We start from the raw sequence: 19,415 nt of genomic DNA on the forward strand, positions 1-19,415 counted from the left end.
GCTGCAATAGCACAGAGAAAACTTTAGAAAGGATTAAAATACAAAAGCCAGTGATTTGAAATCACTTCATATCACAATATCAAGTGATCATGACTAAAGCTAGCAATTATTCAATAGAACCAAATAAAGAATTGAAGGTGATCAAGAGGAGATTAGAAGAGTTGAGTTTGTTCAGCCAAGCAAAAGGAGGTGGATACCAGTTCTGTCTGCTCTCTCAGGTGTGCTGGGGAACAGAAGGACCAACACAATCAAGGACAGCAGGCAGAAGTCCAACAGCCCTCACTCCTCTGAAAAAGAATAGATTTCTCCCAATTATGAAAGAAGGCCAGCTGTTTCCACCTGCCTGTTCTCATTTCATAACATTTATTCCTCTTTAGAAAAAGAAAAAAACGCAAAGGTATCATGTTCTGATTTAGTCATTCTCCTAACAGGCAGTTTCTTAGCATTTCCACTCTTCTGAAACTTGAACATTCAACAGTCAAAAAATTATTTATATTAAAAATATTTTGATGGGTTACATTTTCGTTGTCTGCCTTCCTAAGTTACTCTGTGTTTGATGCCATTCTAACTTGGTATGGGACCACGTGTAATTAATTTTCCATTGAGCCCAGGTAGCACTAATGGCTCAAGTCAGTGGTGGAAACAGAGGGTGTATAAGATTAGTCAGATCCAAGTCAAGCCAGAACTAGTTAACTATTAATGACAAGGAAAAGGAAGAAGTTACAAAACTCATATCTGCTTATCTGCCTCCTAAAACAGCATGCCTCTGAGCACACCTACTTTGCCTCGATATCAAACACAAAGCTTTCATTCCAGATGTGGTAGTATGGATGAAGTGGGATGAGTTTGACTTCAAAACTTGGAAGTTCTGCAGGAAAAGAAAGAAGACAAAAGGTCATGACATTTGAGTTTCAAACATACCTTGAACTCCTGAAATGTGGCAACGCACACTGAGATGATGCAGTTGCACCGGGGGGATGTTCTAGTTTGAATCAGCAGTGCACTTCTGAAGCAAATCTCCTGATCATTTTCCCTTATTCTGCGTTGCTTCACATACTGGAGCAATCTTCAAGCACATAAAATTTATTTATTTACAGTGAAAATAAGCCAGAAGATAAACTCTAACTGCTCATAGGCATGAAGTGCCCTGGACTAGGAGCAGGCTGAATTAAGCCCAGCCTGAAATGGGTTGAGTGTGGATACGAGCTCCTCAGCATCAGCTGTGTCACACCGAATTTGCTCCTGTAAAGCCAAACTATTTGCTCCTGAAGATATATCAGGGTGATTTGCCCCTGCTTGCAGGTGTTTGGAGAGGAGGCAGTAATCTCCACTATTCTGCTGCCTCCACTGGCTAAACTGTTAAACTGAGATTTTGATACAATCTCAACATTTTCTTTTGTCTTTAGGGAAAAAAAAAGGTATGAAACAACAAACCGATGTTAATTTTACAAGAAGCAACAATTTCAGTGTAAATAAATCAAGCCACTTCTTATGCCAAATTGTTAAATTTTTACATTTTTACTTTATCCACAGGGCCCTTATTTTCCTTAAAGAAACATTCTTTGAGTATAGGAATAACTCTAATAAGCTGAATTCTCTAATAGACTGAATTCTACTGAGAGAAAATGAGCAGCTTTTTTTTTGTCATCCCAGTCTTCACTGCAAACTTTAGCCAGAATTGCAATGGCTTCAAAATGGAGCTCATTTATTTGTTTTTCTACAGTAGGAAAGCTCTTCCAATGTTTTGTGACAAAATGTTAAAAAAGTGCTTAAAAAAGTTACTAAATCTGTATAAAAACAAAGGTGTTTCTTTTTTTAAATATACATGGAAGCCACAAAAACCCAGAGTTTTTCTTCTGTGCATCAGAGATAACGATGATGTGCTGAAACACCATGAAAGTTGTCCTTAATGCCTAACTACAGCCAGATTTAATCACTTCAGTATATCTTTTAACACATAGCATTTGTATTTATAATACAAATTTAATAATATCTTACCGTATCTTTTAACTTCAAATTCAGCGGAAACATTAGACATTTCATGTTGATGAAACCAGGCTTTGATTTTCCAAGTTCCAGGCCTAAAGTCCAGATTCAGCAGAAAATAGTTAATCACAATTCCTCAGATATTTTATGATGCCAATGTATAAATTATCACTAAATTATAATATTTTCCTTGCTTTGATGTCATCCCAAACTAATTAATTAATGGATTTCTCTTTGCTGGGAGGAGCCAGCAACATATTTCCAAATGTCCTAGGAAACACTCTATGAGGAAGTGCAAGATAACATATTTGCAAACCACTACCTTTGAAAAGTCCTCAGAAATAGAGAGCTCATGAAATATTTCCTATGCCTTGTCTTCACTGAGATATCAAAATCAACCTAGCATGCCAGAAGACATGGAATATTAAGTAAAAGCTTGACTGTTTGAAATCAGAGATAATTAATGACACTTTGCAAACTAGCCCTTTCTTGAAGGCAGCCATATGTTTGAGCAAATATTTAAGCAGTTTGTTAAATTGTTCTTTACCAGGATACATGTTGCTAATTGCAGCATATTAACAGTAAATTCTGGACTCATCTCTCCAAGATGATGTGCTTAAAGGTAAAAAGATATTAGTCATAAGCTCAGTATCTGCCCCATGGTGAAAGAAAGACAATTTTGAAAGGTAATTCAAGAAACTCAGCAGGTAAAAATCTTAATCTACAGGTTTTAATGCAGAAGGCACAACAGTTACATACTCAGCAATGTCAGGTATATCAAAGTGATCACCAACCACTGTGTTTATTTTCCGGTCCAACTTTTTGACGACCATTCCTTTGGAATTCTGTTAAGACAGAGAAAGCAAACATCAAAATAATGCACCAGGTGTCAAACATTTACATCCAAAAGCTCAAGTTTATATATTAGTCCTATGGAAGAGAAAATGCTTTGCTTACTTTCCTGCTTTAATATTCCCACATCACGTTTTCCTCCACATTCCTGATATGGGCCAAAAATAACTACAGATATCTCACTATGTACAAATACGGATTTCTGGAGAGGAGTCATAGCTTTAGTTCTGCTCTTGGATGTTTTGTGCAAGTTTTCCGTGGCTCCTGTGCTGAAGAAGCACTCATCAGCAGTGTTTTTGCATACTTACCAGCACAGCAACTGTAAGTGTGTCATGTGCTGGCCTCATAGCATTGTCCAGAATGAAGATCCTGTATCTGACTGTTTAACAGAAGAATAAACATGTTCACGTATATTTTTCTGTCCTTTTTAGATACTAATCATTGCAATCTGTAAATTGAGTTACTGAATTTAAGATAAAACATTTTCTTTTAGTGAAAATAAGTCTGAGGAATTAAAAAAATAATTGCATTCTTCCTCAGGCTTTGAATGTTACATGACTTTTTGAAGAAAATTCTGAAAATTACTCAGGGAAATTATTCACTTTTGTATTCTTTCTGCATTTGAGGCCTGAAACCAAACTCAAAACCTCTTTTTACTTTCCTCTTTTGTTAATAATTAAATTAATGAGTAACAAAGCAGTAGTGGTCTTAAAGAGCAAAGGTTACGTATTGCTAGTGTTGCAAGCAGAAGCAATAGGGGTTCGTTTTTTGGCAGATTTCTCATGAATTTTTTTTCCAAAGGTAAGTTGTCATTAACCTTTTTGAACAAAAAGGAGCAGATTTTGTCTGTCTCCCTTTAAAATGACTCTGGCTCTGGAGGCATTTCCGCAGGAGTTGCTGCAATGTGCAGAGCAGACCCTGCAGAAGCTCTGGCTGCAGAAATAACTGGGTCATTATTACTTTTTCTAATCCTGCCCTTGTAACATCCATATTCAACACCTGAAGAGCAGCATTTGTATTTTAACCTTGGGAACTTGGTGTGTATATGGGCTTATCTGTCTGGATAAAAATGTAGCCTTTCTTGGAGGACAGGAGGATGCGAGTGCTCTTGACAGTCGTATAAAGCTCCTTGCTCTCAGTGACCAGCAGAACATGGGGCACATTACTCTTCTTGAACAGGTTCTGTTGCAGAGCCCCTGGCTTGACCTGAGAACAAAAGGGAAACCCCACAGAGTCAGAGATGAGCCTGGTAACTTTGGGACCACATAGCTGAGGCCTCACAACAGCTGAAACACTTAAATAATCTCATTAGCACCGTTCAACAGAAAATTCTCAATTATATCTTTCTTATTGGGTGTTATATCTTTCTTGCTAGGTGAATATTTCTTTTAAAGTAGAAATACTATCTAATTCTCCATTTTCCACCACAGAAATACACTTTCTTCTGTCCAATGTCAATAATTCAAGGTGGGAGACTTCAGTCTACATGCCTGTTGATTTCCATTTACCATGTATCCTGTAATCCCTATTTATGCTAAAATCTTGGTTATGAGATTGCTGCTTTACTTCATGCAGTCTATATGCTTCTAAACATATATACAATATGATGCTTCTAAACATCACCCTCAACAGGAACCCGATTTGAAAGCTCAGCTGTTAGCTTTGGGAGTGACCAACCGGAGCTAAACTGAATCTTGCTGTGTGCTTTTTTCCAACCAAATAGCCCAAACTAGTGCTACTGGACTAAATCCTGCCAGACTTCAAAGAATTGTACCAGGAGCTAATGATGCAACACAGGATGTAAAGAATCAATCAGCTTAAGAATATGCAGAAAAAACTCAGGCTTTGGTCTGAGAGACTGCACATATTTAAAGGTTTATCCTGTACTGTAAAATGGCCAGTAGTAAGTCAAAGGCATGAATGCAGTTGTAGTTTAAATGAGGCAGAAAACCCAACAGTGATAAAACAAGAAAATGTGTTTAAATTAAATTTCCTTTATCACCATGTGACAAAATCTTGGTCTTGTTATATGGGCACAAAAGAATATTCACAATTACCACTGAAATTACATTAGGCATTGTTTTATTAGCTGGCTGGGTGAATAGGGTGCTGCTGTCACTGGAATTGGTTTTGTCATGTGTCTCTCGAGATCAGTGTTGTCTCGGTTCCAGCCTATTCCAAGTTGAGATTATGTGCTTTTTATCACCAAACGAAAAAATTTTAATCGCTATGATGACAGACTCACCATTATTTTTTTCATCTCTTGGTAGCCATTATTTTGATTAAGGTTAAAGTAGATCCTCTCTGATACGAGCTGATTTTTCGTCTCATCTTTGAAGTATGCAGTAACTTGCACGGGGCTCTGTGCCCCGTGGACTTGAACTGTTATCGTCTCATGTGTGCCCAAATGCACCACATTTGGGGCAGTAATAAGAAATCTAAAACAACAGAGAAATGGATTGTCCAGTATGTTCAATGAATGTCCAAACAATATGAATTTTAAAGGTAAAACAGACTCTCACAGAATAGCTGAGTTTGGGACTTGTGGAGACCGCCCTTGTTAGCAAGAGTAGAGGTTAAAAGAAAATAATTTTCTCTGATCTCCAGATTCTGAACTGTCCAATTTAAGTTCTACAAAGCATCAGTCCCTATACACAGGAGAGAAAAAACCCTGTAATATGTTCCAGAGACTACCAATGCAATACTTAGAGAAAACTCTATAAACTCAATTTTGTGAAACAAAACAAACGACATTGGAAGACAATGAATACATATTCATAAATATGGTATTAATGCTACAAAGTTATGTATCTTCATGTAGTAGCACCCACATTATGCCAGTTTATGCTTTAGTACGTCAGGAGATCTCAATTCTCTGTGTAACCATATGTATGGGGCTACAAGGAGCTGATCTTCATTACAGTATCACTGTGCAATGTTGGAAATGGGAGACCACAGAAGGTAAGACCACAGACCTGGGAAGGGCTGTGTTGGAGGCTAAACTGGTTGGGATTTTCTTTTTTTTCCTCTTTATTACTTTCCTTCATTTAACTCTACACTGGTGCTTCTTAGTAATTGATTTCATGACCTTTAAAATGTAGATCATTATCCTCGCTCTCATTTTTTTCCAAGTATATTTTATACACAAGAATCAGAGAACTGTGTGAAGAGCCAAGTATCATCATGTATGATGTCACATAGACAAAGAACAGTTCTGAGCTCAAGACAGGTTCTTTTGGAAAATAATTATTCCACAGAAGACTTCTAAAATGAAAGGTAAATGATTTTGCTATTACCAGAATGGGTTGGCTGAACTCTTTTTTACTTTTTGAAATAAAAAAAATTTCTTCTTTCTTAAATGCATAAAATGAAAGGTGTGGTATAGAAATCAGGGAATAAAGCTGATAGTTAATTCCATACACTCAGAGTCTGTTGGTCCTAGCAAAAGGTGATACAAGGCCTGACTTACATGTAAATCTCCACTAAAATAGAGGATAAGTACAGAAGAATACTGAAAGTCTCCCAAAAGTTAAGTGTTTGCTTTCTGCAATGTATAAATCAATTAAAGAAGTTTCTTTCCCCCAAGATTTTTCAATCCAGTGAATGTCACAAACAATAGATGAGAAAACAGTGATAACAGAGTGAACAACATGCTTTAGTAGGACATTTTAAATTATTTGTTCCTAAGAGATTTCTCCCTTAAAACTGCCTTAAAAGGGTGGTTTTAAGCTTTTTACTTCTTACACAAATGAAGGTTACACAAATTTTCAGTGGTCCAAGAAACTGGCTTTGTTGATTCTCTGTCGAGAGAGAGAGAATATTTCTGACCTTCTCTTTCAAGGGATTTGTTAGGATTGAAGAATTTGTAATAAAATATACTTACGATGGTGCTTGTTGCGTATTTGACAGCAGCAAACAAAAGCTCACCAACAATACCAGCCTTTCCATTGGAAAACTCTACAACATCTGCAGAACAGAAGCACCAAAGAGCCACCATCAATGCAGGTGCTGGCTGTAGGAAATGGGCTGACAGCACATTGCAGCAAATAATGTTGCCTAGCCTGGTTATTTATTAATAACTTGCAAAACTGTGCAAGCGATAGTGATGGACATGCTGGTGGTGCACATATTAATACCCTTGTCAAACAAGACACTGTGGCTAAAGGAGTGCCTGTAGAGTATTTCTAAATGAGGACAAATGGAGGTGACTGATACCTTCTCTATGCCTTTATTTAACCCCAAACATCTCTGCAGTCCAGCAAAGATGAGAGAAAGTTCCATCTGGTTTAGACAGTACCAAAGGAACTGTGCTGGAAATCTACCTGCACAACTCAGTCTTAGTCTGTGGTGCCTGGAGGCATTAATCTGCTTTAACGTCATTGAAAATTAAATTGATGCTTCTCCTTGAGCTACTCAGCTCAATTTTCCTTTATGCTCAAGACACTGGGCTTTTCCAGAGGCTAATTAGTGTCAGCATAAACATGTAAGATAAATCATCAGCTGAAGGCATTCCAGACTGCATGGGACACAATGTCTTAAAATGTAGGATACTGATAAACAGGGGGAAAAAGCCCATCCAAGGAATGGGATGGGATGGTACAGGAACCAGTTTTGATCAAAGGTAAATGAAAGAACTGAAACCCTCATTAGGTCTCATTTTTGCAAACTTTTACTGGATTGCTGTCTCCCAAACATAATTTTGTTGACCCATGAAAACGGAAACATGCCCATCTGCTTTACAGGCAGGTCAAATCCCAGAAATGATCACATGGCTAATCCCAGGCTCTGGTGATAAAGTGCCCTTTAATACACCATGGATAAGTCTGTGTCTTTAATTATTAGCAATGGATGCCTTAAATCAGCACTCCCTTATTTGCAAGGTGAATTCATACTCACAGCATGGGCTCATTGCCCACAGTCATGAGACCTTCCCCTCACTCCACCATTTGCTTAGGCAGGTGGTGACATCTCTTGCCTTGCTTTTCAAGGCAAGGAGGTAGGGAAAGAGAAGAAGCTGACTACAAACCGGTTCACTATTTTACACTTAGTGTGTTACAAGTGTGGTAGCTGCCTCTGAGACCAGAGGTCTGACAACAGACAGAAAGTACTCTCTGTCCATTGGTAGTCACAGAAAGGGTAGGCAGCAGTAGCTGACTTCAAACTCATGTCAGGAAAAGCTACATTTTGCCTGCCCTAGGCATAGTTGTTTGTGTCTTTTGGTTGGTTGGGTTTTTTTTGTTCTCCAAGAGACAGTCAGTTTCCTTCACCTCTTCTGGTTTTCACTCTCATTTCAGCCATCAGGAAGGAGGAAAAACTTGAGGAAAGGTATCTGTGGATCCTCAGGGTCCAAACCCATGCTCTTTGAAAGATGTTTACAGAAATCCAGACTCAGGAACCATTAAGAGCAAAGTTATTTTCTCCCTGCCCTCCCTCCCCACCTGCTAATTCCCTCTGCAGTTATACATACACTCACAAAACTGATTTATTTCCATGCCAGAATAATTTTCCTCAGGGCTTCTGGCCTCTCAAACCCAAGAGAAGTGGTGAGAAAGAGTAGAGATTTCCACCATAAAGCTGGTCTGTGTTCAGGACAATGATGTGGAAGAAAAAGTCCTCTTGGGAACAGGGCTCATGCTCTCCCTTGGGTGCAGAAGAGTCTTGTTAAACCTGCAGCTGGTAAAATAAGGATTCTCACTCTTGCAGAGATAATGGGGAGAGTTAACTGAGAGCAGCAGTGGCTGCAGAGCATGCTAAGGCTCCTGCCCTCTTCGGAGACAGTTCTGCTGCTCCATCTTGCACTGCTGCCATTCAGAGCTGGAGATGATTCAACCACTGAACAATCCTAGTCACTAAAACAGGACAAGAAACAACTGTGAGTGGGTCCTTTGCTTTTCTCCAGACAAATATAGAATAGGAAAAGAAATAACATCTGCAAGGTCAGTGTCTATTCCTTGAGAAAGACATAAGGGAGTTCTCCCAACTGAAAAGTCAACAGTTTCCAGAAGACCACAACACAACCAGCAGGGATTTCCTACTCCTGAAGTCACAGGAAAGGCACCTCTGCAGTGTGAAGTCACACCAAAATCTTGCTCTGTGCCCGTCTTTATCAGAGGGGAGGAGATGGCATTTCCATTGTCCAGGCTGGCTTGTTTGTCAGGGACTGAGGTCTGTTTGCACAGCTATACAAATAGCCATGTAGGCACTCACAGCTAGACATTTGGACAGATCACTTTCCAAAGGGGACCTTAGAAAAGCTATTATTTTGCTTTCACTTGATTTTAATTGGATTTGTACACTTTTTTTCCTTAACTGAAGTAATAATAAATATATGTGAATGCATAACAGCTAGCCATAGCAATATGCTGCATAACTATTTTATACTTGAATTTAAAGAGGCATTCTGACTCTTATAAAGGTATTTTTTTCACTAAAATATAAACCAGTGACTTCAATTGAATAGAATTTTTTCTCACTGTCTCTTGCAAACACAAAAGAGCAAGTTTACAGAGCAGTCATATAATGAGAATTAAAATTCCTTATGCTTAATTGTTCTGTCTCTGGGCTGGTATAAAATAACCATTGCATCAGTTTTCTAGTATCACAAATTCTTCACACTGTGATTTGTAGTATAATGTAGAACATTCCAGCCCAAAGCCACACTAAAATATGACAAAATGAAACAAAATAAAATAAAACAAAACAATCTTGGTTGAAGGTCTCCAGCATATGCATGCAAGAGAGAACACAGAAAATTCCCTCTAAAATAACTTATATGCCTGTTCTTTTTCTAAAAGCAAAGTCCTTTCCTATTTACTCATCAGCCACTTTTCACCTATTGATCCTTCAGCTGGCCCACAGTCCAGCTGTGGAAAGCACAGCCTGGGATTGATGTGTGAGTGAACCCCAGGCTTGGGGAGACAGAATTGCTTTATTTTGAGTATATGCTGTCTCTCCTTTCAGTTCCTTCGTTTGAACTTTGTGGGATTTCACAGTGTTTTGAGCACCAGCAGCAGTTTTTGTTCCTTGGCTTGAAGAGCTTCCCAAAGCCTTTTTCCCCTTAATCAGCCTAAATATTAACGAGACCAAACTCTTCTTTCACTTTCGTCCTGCGCTCTTTCACCTCTGCCTGGCAGAATGGTACAAAGGACAGCTTCACAAAGACCATTTCACGAATAAGCACTGCAGTGACATCCTCTTTGCCAAGTTACAGGGAGTTGTGACAAACACAAAAGGCAATATTTCACTTCTGACATTTCAGAAAATTAGGTTTTGAAATCCTTTTTTCAACAGCAGACAATGAAGTGTGGGTCTAATTTGAAAAGTTCCTCTTAACAGCAGGATAGCTGCTCTTTAGTGTCAATATAAATTGGAATTGTAAATTAAAACTATACTTTTTTTCTTACCATAATTGAGGTAATGAAATGAAAATGCTGTAGATGCTTTTGCCATAAAAAAAAATTCTTTAAATGTTCTGCATTTAGTGCTTCTAAGTGTATCTACTGAAAAAAAAAATCATATTTTTAAAGGAGGAAAACCAATTTAAAGGAGGAAACCCAGGCATTTTCTGCTCTCGCTGAGGAGTCTGGATTTCAGTGGGATTAAGCAACCAGCCTTAGATTTTTCTCATGGGTTTTTCCCTTCTTTCTCCCTCATTCTCTAAATTCTGTGATTTTCTGCATGTCATGTTAAAAAATTAAAAAAAAAAAAAAAAAAAAGGATTTGTGAAAAAACACACAAAACCAGCACTGCTTCTGTAAAATTAATATGTTGCAAGATGGAGGGATTCTTTTAGGTCAATAATTGCATAACACTACTGACATAATATTTCACCATATTGTAATCATGCACCTTGTTTTTTTGGTAAACTATGTTTTTCAGAATCTCAGTGCTTTTGGCACCTTTGAGAAGTCATTGAACTGGTCATGGCCAGGAGGAGAGGAGATACCTGAGCATGCAAGTGACCCTCTCACCCCAGGTGAAAGCACAGAGCTGTTGGAAATGAGGAATAAAACAACTTGGCCTAAATAAGATAGGATATTTGGAATACTGACCTTGTACTCAAATATCCTGATATTCATCTAGAGGCTTGTTCTTTTGTTCTCAAATCCTTTGTGGTTTTCTTTTCTTTTTTTTTTTCTTTCAATTTCATGACAAACCCCAAAGAAACCCCAATTCTTCCTTGTTACCAGCTGTAACAAATAAAAATTACCTACAAAAATTAATGTATTTCAAATAATTTGATCTTTCCCAACTTCTCCATTCTTCTGGACTGTAATGAGTACAATTGTCTCCTTAGGAAATTCTTTTCTTCTCCTTTTCTTGGGAGTAAAAGGTAAGAATAAGTTTAAAAAAGCAAAAGGCTTCTTGAACTTATCAGTGGCAAAGGCTAAAATTTTAAGCAGCTGAGTAAGAACAAAGGTGACATATCCAGTTCTGTGGATTTGGAGGCATATTGTGAAATCAAGTAAAACCAGTCTTTTGCAGGAAAATTTTAGAGAAGTAAATTATAACTATTACTGACCCTCATTCCTAGGATTGCCTGACTTGCTGCATGGGGGCACTCTAAAGTTTCAGACGATTGCACAACTGTACTAGAAAATGTTTTACAGGCAGAGCAAAGGAGAAAAGAAATCCCATACCATGTACAGCCACAGCTAGCCTTGTGCCTACCTGCCACTGGCAGCCTGCCCTGCTCTGATCTGCAAATTAAATCTAAAGCATCCACTTCACCCGGTAACTCAGAGGAACACGGGACACCAGAAAGCATCTCCTCTCCCAAGCTGGGAAAAGGCTCAGCTCCCACATCCATCACACTCAAGCAAGTTTAGGTCAGCTCCACTGACAGATCAGAAGCTGTCCCACTTTTTTCATGCCTTGGTTTTAATTTTCAAGGAAGAACTACGAAGAGAAAGGAGGAAAGGAGACAGGATATAAGGCTCAGGAGAATTTTGTTTTTATTATAAAGGAGAAGCTGCTCAGTCACAACAGTTTCAGTGTCAAGAAGTGCAGCACCTTCCCATGTGGCAGGCAGGGCATCTGCTATCCTGGTAAAGAGGGAAAAGTCTGGATGGCTTTTGTAGCAGCTCAGTGGGACAGTTGTTCAGGTAATGTATGCTGATCTCTTCTTTCTGCAGAAATTTAGCCATGAAGCTCTGGCTCTTTGTGACACTCAGCTTTTTAGGCAGCTCTTTGGATAAACAATGTGCCTCTGTCCTGTGAGGCACAGGTACTGTACCCTGCCAGGACACGGCAATCATAGGAGGATTCTTCCCTCGCTAACCCAGTTTTACAGAAAATCGCCTCCAGCAAAACAACGCAGAAGAAGTCAGCTCAGCTGCCCCCTCAGTGGCTTAGATGCAGAGGGGAATATTGATGCCTTCAAAAGGGGACTGGCTGGATGTCCCCAAAGCCCTGCTGATGGTACTTGGGTCAGACACGCCCTGCCCAGATTATACAGCTAGCATTACATTGCACCTACAGAAAAAAAGGTGAAGCTATAAAAGATGTGAACAAAAAATATTTTTTCATGTACTTAGTCCACACATCTTGGAAGGCACATGGATCTGCCTTTTCTAATATGTGACTATGTCTTGCTACTTTGTGCTGGTTTTGGCTGGGGTAGAGTTAATTTTTTCAGAGTAGCTGGTGTGGGGCTGTGTTTTGGACTTGAGCTGAATGCAGGGTTGATAACAGGGGTGTTTTCGTTCCTGCTGAGCAGTGCTGACACAGAGCCAAGGCCTTTTCTGGTTCTCACGCACAGGGGGCTGTGGGTGCACAAGGAGTTGGGAGGGGACACACCAGGACAGCTGACTCCAAGTGAGCAGAGGGATATTCCATACCATACCATATGGTGTCATGCCCAGCATATAAAGCTGAGGGAATAAGGAAGGAAGGGGGGGGACATATGGAATGATGGCCTTTGTCTTCCCACTGTCCCATTTTTACTCTTCCAATTCCTTCCCCATCCTGATGCAAGGGGAATGAGTGAGCAGTTTTCTGGTGCTTGGTTGTTACTTGGGTTTAAAACACACATAAATACTTTTGTGACCTGGGACATATTTCCAGACCATTCATCCTTGATTTTGACCTGACTTCTGAATGAGGAAGATGAATTTTCAGCCACATCAGGATGTGGTCTAAAAACATATCGGCACTGTTCTGGTTCAGCTTGTGGTCCCAGCAAGATCCCACTGCTGCTACCTCTGACAGCAGGGCAGCCTGCAGCCCTGCTGTGAAAGCAAGGCTGGGGCTGTACCTCTGCTCACCCCTCTTTGGGTGGGGTGGGACAGAGAGGTTTGGCAGCTGTTGCCATCCACATCTGTCATCTCTCTTTGCTTTCCTTCTTCTCCCTGCACTGGTTGTGATTGTGGGCTCTGTCTTTGGATCGGTGGGGTAGAAGAAATAAAGGGCAGGTTTGAGGGAGCCGGTGCCTGTGGCGCTCTAGGACTCAGGTAGAAGCCCAGATCTGTGATCTAATTCCCTTGCTGCTTATGCTGTTCCTGGGCTTGGACACCATCTAGCCCTGCACCTGGAGCCCACTGGCCTCTGTCACCTAAATGGTGAAGTAGGTTCCTCCTCAAGGTTACACACAGCCTGGGGCTGCCAAAGCTGGCCCTTACCGAGCACCTCAGCCTCGGGGTGCAGTGTTCTGCCTTGCAGGCTTTTCTCATTCCTTGCTGCCACCAGTGATGCCTTTTTCATCCATTCCCCCTTCTGGTTCAACCCTTTTCTGGAGGCCCCCCTTGGTACCAGCTGTACTTTGCTGATGAAAATGTGCCTTGAAGAGTTGTTTTTAGGCCTTGGTTCCCAGGGAGAACCTAGATAGGATGGGGCCCTTGGAATGTGTTTTGTCTTTCTGCCTAGGGAAAAGGGATGGAAAACTACTGGGAAAACCAGCCACTAATACAATAGGCTACAAATGTATGTGTAAAGAATACAGAGAATATACAAAAGAAAAAGGAAAAAATCAGCAGAGCATCACCAGCAGCAGCAGCTTCTTTATATCTGGGGCTAGCTCCTATTTCATGGGCTTTTACACTTCTGCCTGAGCAGTGATAAATAAATAAAAACACAGTCATCAGAGATCATTAAGAATTACAACATAATGTAATGGATTGCTAAATTTCCAAACAGCTCCCTGTTCTTTGATGACTTCTGTAAAGGTTCTTGGCTTCAGTAAGTACACTGCAGATGTACATTTAGGCAGCAATCCCAGCTGCAGTAGCTGTGGAGAAGAGCATTAACTTGCACATTATTCTATAAATATATGCCATAAGTTTGCTGCATGCATTCTCCACTGAGGGATCAAAAAGTGTTGACTCACTGTGGCAGCATTAATGCCTCTGACCTGGGTCACATGTGGGATGTTAATATACTTTAGGACATGGAATCTTGCAGCCACAATCTGCAGAGTCTGCAGCATTTATATACTGCTGTTACTGTAGCCTGGAGCAGCAAGAAGGAAGATTTGTAACTTCACAGTTAAAAAAATGATGCTTTTCCCTCTATCCTATGGTTAGAGGTGTATTCCACATCTGTTATTATTCTCCATGTGATTATTTGGCAATAGCAGCTTGTATGGACAGGAATGTAAAGCACTCTGCAGAACATTGCCATCTCAGTAACACACCATAAAAGATTATTTCCCCCTTTAAAAATATTAGCCATGACAGCATCCTGCACAGCTTTCACATCTGTAATTTCCCCCTATCATTTTGCTTCCAGAATCTTGCTGTGCCTGTCTGCAAAGCATCAGTTTTGCCAGTGACGGATGGGATGGCTCAGGGAGGCTCAGGAGGGGAGGCTCAGGAGGGGAGCATGCAAACACGAACGGAGTCCTGGTGCCATCCAGAGGGCAGCTGTGCTCTGCACCGTGGAGCAGCTTTCGTGAAGGACTGTGCAATTGCCAGCCCTGCTTTCTGAGACCCCAGGCTTCCGCCTCCCAGACTGGTACGTGGAGCAACAGGGAGTCAGCTCCGGATTCCCACGCCTTCAGGTGGTTCTCCAAAGCGCGGGATGCTTTCACATGACCTGTGGGTCCGAGCTCTGTGACAGTCAATACATATAGGTAGGTTTTAAAAAGCAGTTTGGGTTACTGAAAGGAGGCCCTCCATCCTGGTTTGTTCCAAGAAGTGCTTAAACACTTGCATGTAACAAAAAGAAAGGAAGAAATAAATAGAATAATACTCCTCAAACAAGTCCGAGGGAACCCACTGGCAGTTCAGAATCAAATGTTGTCTTTTGAGAGACCTCTGGTAAGACTTGCTTTGGAATACTGAGAATTGCCTACCTCTTGGCATCACAGCCTTTACTCACCTGTCTCCAAAACCAGCTTGTCTAGCTACAAGTCCAGGATTTTATCCAGCTTCCCTATTTTATCATTTTGCAAGAAAATGAACCAGCAAAAGCAGTGCTGTTCAAAACAAATTTTCACGGCAAGTTTTTTATAAAATCAGTGCCCTGAGTTGGCAGCACGATTCAGGGCCAGCCATGAACACTCCCCTCTGCCCAGGTGCATCAGCCTCATGGCATGAGACCCTGCAAGGCAAGATGAAAAGGTTTGTGCTGACCACCACACCTTACTGCCAAGTACAAGGTTTATCTCATTTCAGTCCCTTCTGGGGTGATTATTGCACTCAGAACTTTGACCCCACTGCACGTCTTATGGACTTTCTGATTTACTGCAACACACTCTTCCCACTCCCCAAGAGTCAAGAGCTTATCTGGGAAAACAGATGCCTTGAAAATGTGGGGCCTCTATTCTCTGTTCCAGCTAAATTCCACTTATAACTGGAAGGGAGGGTAAAAGATTACTTTAAGCCATCTTTAAGCTCCCTCTATTTCGCAGTAGGCAGGGGACTAACTTTACTTCTAATAGGAATTAAAGTGCCTTAAGGGAAAAGGCCAGCTGTTTAGGAATGCTAACACATTTCTGGCAAAGAGGAAAAGGCAGAGAGGGTCTTTGGCTTCTCTGTCATAGCATGTATCTCTGAGGTTAAGAAAACAGAGAAAAGATGTACTTTCTGAGGATATTTATTTTACTACTTATTCCTCTTTACAGTCTGCAGATAGCCCTTCTGATGTGGGAGTTACAGTAGAAATAAAGACAGTGTTAGTTATATTTACCATGCTCTTAAAGAGTAAATAACCCTATCTGTAACTGAGATATCTGAAAGTGCCCTCTCTAAGGAGTCCAACAGGCAGAATCCACTACGCAGAGCAGTGCAACACCATCCAAAAGCAAGATAATTATGCATAAGGTAGGTACAGAAGAATGCAGCTATGTACTTAAGAAAAAACCCCTCATGCAAATTTAGATAAAGCAAAAGACATTCCTCCCTTTTCTGCAGCCTTGAGAGAGGTAGCCTGACTACCTCTGCATCTGCCTGCAAAGGAGACCCACAAACACCATTTACGTGATGCTGTACATCCCCCTGCCCTCACCCATGGGGGCTACTCTTCACCTCTGTCACCTAACACAGAACTATCTCCTGCTTATCAAAGTCCTCAGTGAAAAGAATCTAAGGACTTCAGAACACAGCCCCAGCTGCTTAGAAAGAGGCATGCTCCTTGTTAGTGGTTAGAGAAAAGAAAATAAAGCATTTCTCATACCTTGGAGTTTGGAGAGCCAGCCTGGCCTTGCCAAAGTCCAAGTTTATCTTTAGTTATGGAGATTCCTTAAATGGCAATAGAGAAAACATGGGTAGAAAAATCTCTGCAGAGGAATCTGCTCATACCCATAATGCTGAGCTGTATTTGGAGTAACAGAAGACTAAGATACTGGGATAAACTTGTGGGAGAGTTGTGGCATAAGGAATTCCCTTGTGGTGTTTTTTGTTGGGGTTTTCTTGATGGGTTGGTTTTTTTTTGGGTTTTTTTTTGGAAAAGGAATAATCAACCATACAAAAATTCGTGTTAAAAGTCAAGAAGAGCTAAAGCAAAACTGTGGGGCTGGAGCTGTGTTTCCATCTCCCCACAACACTGTTTTCTGTTGTGGTGTGCAAGTGAGGATACCCAGGATCTGCCCTAGCAGAAGCTCCTCAGCATTCCTGCATCAGTGAAATGAGAGGAGGGAGATTTTCCCAGAGCAGCTCTGAGGGCAAATGCATATACGTGGGTGTATACCCAGAGGTAAAGGAGATAAGAATTTCAAAGAGCACACACAGATCTTCATTCAGTGCAGTCATTAAAGAGAGACTGGATGAAGTACTACCTTCCTCATTTCCCTTTACTTTCCAGTGACAGTGGTCAGAATTGGCCTAATTTCTGGTTTCCTTGAAAACCCGGTAGTGAGCACATTTATTCTAACAGCTGGAGTGCAAATCTTGTAACTAAAGAAAAGTCTGTGAGCAAAGAGATTTAGCTAGTTTGGAGGGATTTAGGAGGTGTGTGCATATGTAGGTTTACATGCATGCGTGTGTGGCTGCCTGTATCTGTGCATGGACATGCACACATTTTACACGTTTCCAGAGGATGTATATTTTCTTTGGGCTGTGCAGTAGCTGGAAAAGACAGAAGGTGGCATGTTTGAAACATTTTCATCCAGAGAAAGTGCAGTACAGGAAATGAAAGCAGGAGTTACAGTAAAGGGGAAAAGGATACAGAAGGAGAAAGAAGACTGCTAAGCTCAGACCACATCCACTTTGACAAATCTCTGCTGTTAATTATTTCACTGATGCTGGAGACTATTTATTTTCCTCATTTTTTCAGTGTAAATCACTGATGCCATAAGGGCTGATTTTACTAGACTTTGGAAAATATAGTAATTTTCTAATAAAAATTGTAAAATGCATGTGTGGGGTTTTTTTCTGGGGCGTTCTTGTATTTGTTTGGTTTTTTTGCTTGGCTTGGGGTTTTCTTAATGATAAAATTCACACAGTATGACCAGTTAATCAAGAACCATATAAAGAAGATAAAAGTAGCCCTGACAGTTTCCCTTTAAAGTGCAGACACATGAGAGACAGCACCAGGCAAAAAGGAGAATTAATTTACATTTGCCAAAACGTTATGGAGCAAAACCCCAAAAGAAATAACCTAGAAATTACAGAACTGTGTGTTCTCAGGTCATTAACTTAAGATCTTTACGAACATTTAATCAGGCTTTGTGCAACTGTTACCATAAGCAGGTGCTTTTTAGTGCTCAGGGGCACCCTCTTGGCCTGCCTGCTTTCTTTGAGGCACGCATTTAACTCCTTTTCTGGCCCACCAACCTGTGATAAGCAGCAGGTTCCCACTCACACCCTGAGTGACAGCAGCAGAAAAAGCCCCGCTTGCAGCCAGTGTTGGTGACTCACCAGGTAGGAAGCTCCTCTCCTTGAGCTTTGCTTTTCACTTTCTTCTAGGACTTACTGCCACAGCTCATTTAACAAGAAGCAGACTGCTCCAGAGGGGTGGAGAGGGCTGGTCTGAGCAGGACCAAAACCACCTCTCCTGCCCCAGCCGGGGTTGCCAGGAGCCACCAAAGAGCTGAGGTTCACATCCTGTGGGAATAAAACGGCACTTCTGTTGCCCCATTGAGAAATCTTGGACAGTGTCTGACAGCAGACAGCCTTTCTTTGTTTAGCAGCCAAACACCCTCATTCCCTGGGCAGTTGATTAGCTTTTAACTTCATACCTTCACCAGATGAAAAAGACTCCCTCAGAATGTCTGGAGACCAGGGAGAGACGTCTCAGGTGGTCCAGAGGCTGGCAGCATCCCCTGCCACGGGCCCCTGGAGACACATGCTCACCGAGGGAGCCTGCTGCCTTCCCCCTCTTTGGGAGCACTTCCAGGCCACTCTGCTAATAGGGGACCAAAACCAGCTCACAGCAGTTGCAGAAGGGGAGCCAACAGCCCACAGCTCAGCAGAGGGGCACAAGGAGAAGCTGCTGCCATGGCTTATAGGTTTCCAGCCCCAGGCTGCAGGTTCTTGGGATGGGGAAATCCTGGTGCTGCAGCATTTTGACATAAAGTAAATAGAGGAAGGATGGACTTTGGACAACTTCTATCATTTGACTTCTCTTTTTCTCAATGCATTTACTTGCTGATCTCCAAACATGAGGTATTTTGAAGAAATGGTTGTGCTTCTTGGCATCCTGCAGCAGACCAAAAGAAGAAGCTCAGAGCTGCAGGTACTGATTGCAGCTGCTGGTCTCAGGAGCTACAACTGCTGGTCCCCATCTGGAAGACAGTCCTGAATGCCATCTGTTTGCTTATTTTGGACTACAGCAGACCGTATCAAATCAGTCTCCCTGACCCCAAAGCTCTGGGAGTTGCATTCTCAGGTTTTGACAGTGGGTCTGGCTGCTGTGATTCCTTCCAGGCAAATACACCCTGAATTCTGCTTCCCACTTTGTAATACTTCATCGTTGTGATCTTATCTGAGGAATTTTATATAAATAAAAATCTGTGTATAGTATAATACAAAAATATAGACATACACATAAAATTTACACCTATCCATATCTATTACATACTGTATAAAATGCACAGATACACCTCTATGTTATACAGGTATATTTAAAATACATGATAAAATCTATATAAAATTTATATATTAATAAAAACATATTGTGTGTCTTTGTGTGTTTGTGTGCAC

The 19,415-nt window shown here is 41.0% G+C and overlaps 1 protein-coding gene across 1 annotated transcript in view; it reads right to left on the bottom strand.

The window, feature by feature from the left end:
* The window catches only part of LOC121658012 (complement C4-like), a 53,346-nt gene extending 35,139 nt beyond the window's left edge, over window positions 1-18,207 (bottom strand). Inside the window, exons 1-8 of the mRNA XM_042014354.1 lie at window positions 18,132-18,207; window positions 6,722-6,804; window positions 5,084-5,276; window positions 3,864-4,044; window positions 3,147-3,217; window positions 2,746-2,831; window positions 1,999-2,081; window positions 781-868 (exon numbers count right to left, since the gene is read on the bottom strand). Coding sequence (XP_041870288.1) covers window positions 781-868; window positions 1,999-2,081; window positions 2,746-2,831; window positions 3,147-3,217; window positions 3,864-4,044; window positions 5,084-5,276; window positions 6,722-6,786 — 767 coding nt within the window. The 5' untranslated portion in view covers window positions 6,787-6,804; window positions 18,132-18,207. The remainder of the gene's footprint in view (window positions 1-780; window positions 869-1,998; window positions 2,082-2,745; window positions 2,832-3,146; window positions 3,218-3,863; window positions 4,045-5,083; window positions 5,277-6,721; window positions 6,805-18,131) is intronic.
* Window positions 18,208-19,415: the final 1,208 nt, after the last annotated feature.

This window comes from Corvus kubaryi, unplaced genomic scaffold (assembly GCF_017639235.1).
Source record: "Corvus kubaryi isolate FWS band 111438036 unplaced genomic scaffold, C.kubaryi_AGA036_p1.0 split1-65, whole genome shotgun sequence".
In the NCBI taxonomy this organism is placed as follows: domain Eukaryota; kingdom Metazoa; phylum Chordata; class Aves; order Passeriformes; family Corvidae; genus Corvus; species Corvus kubaryi.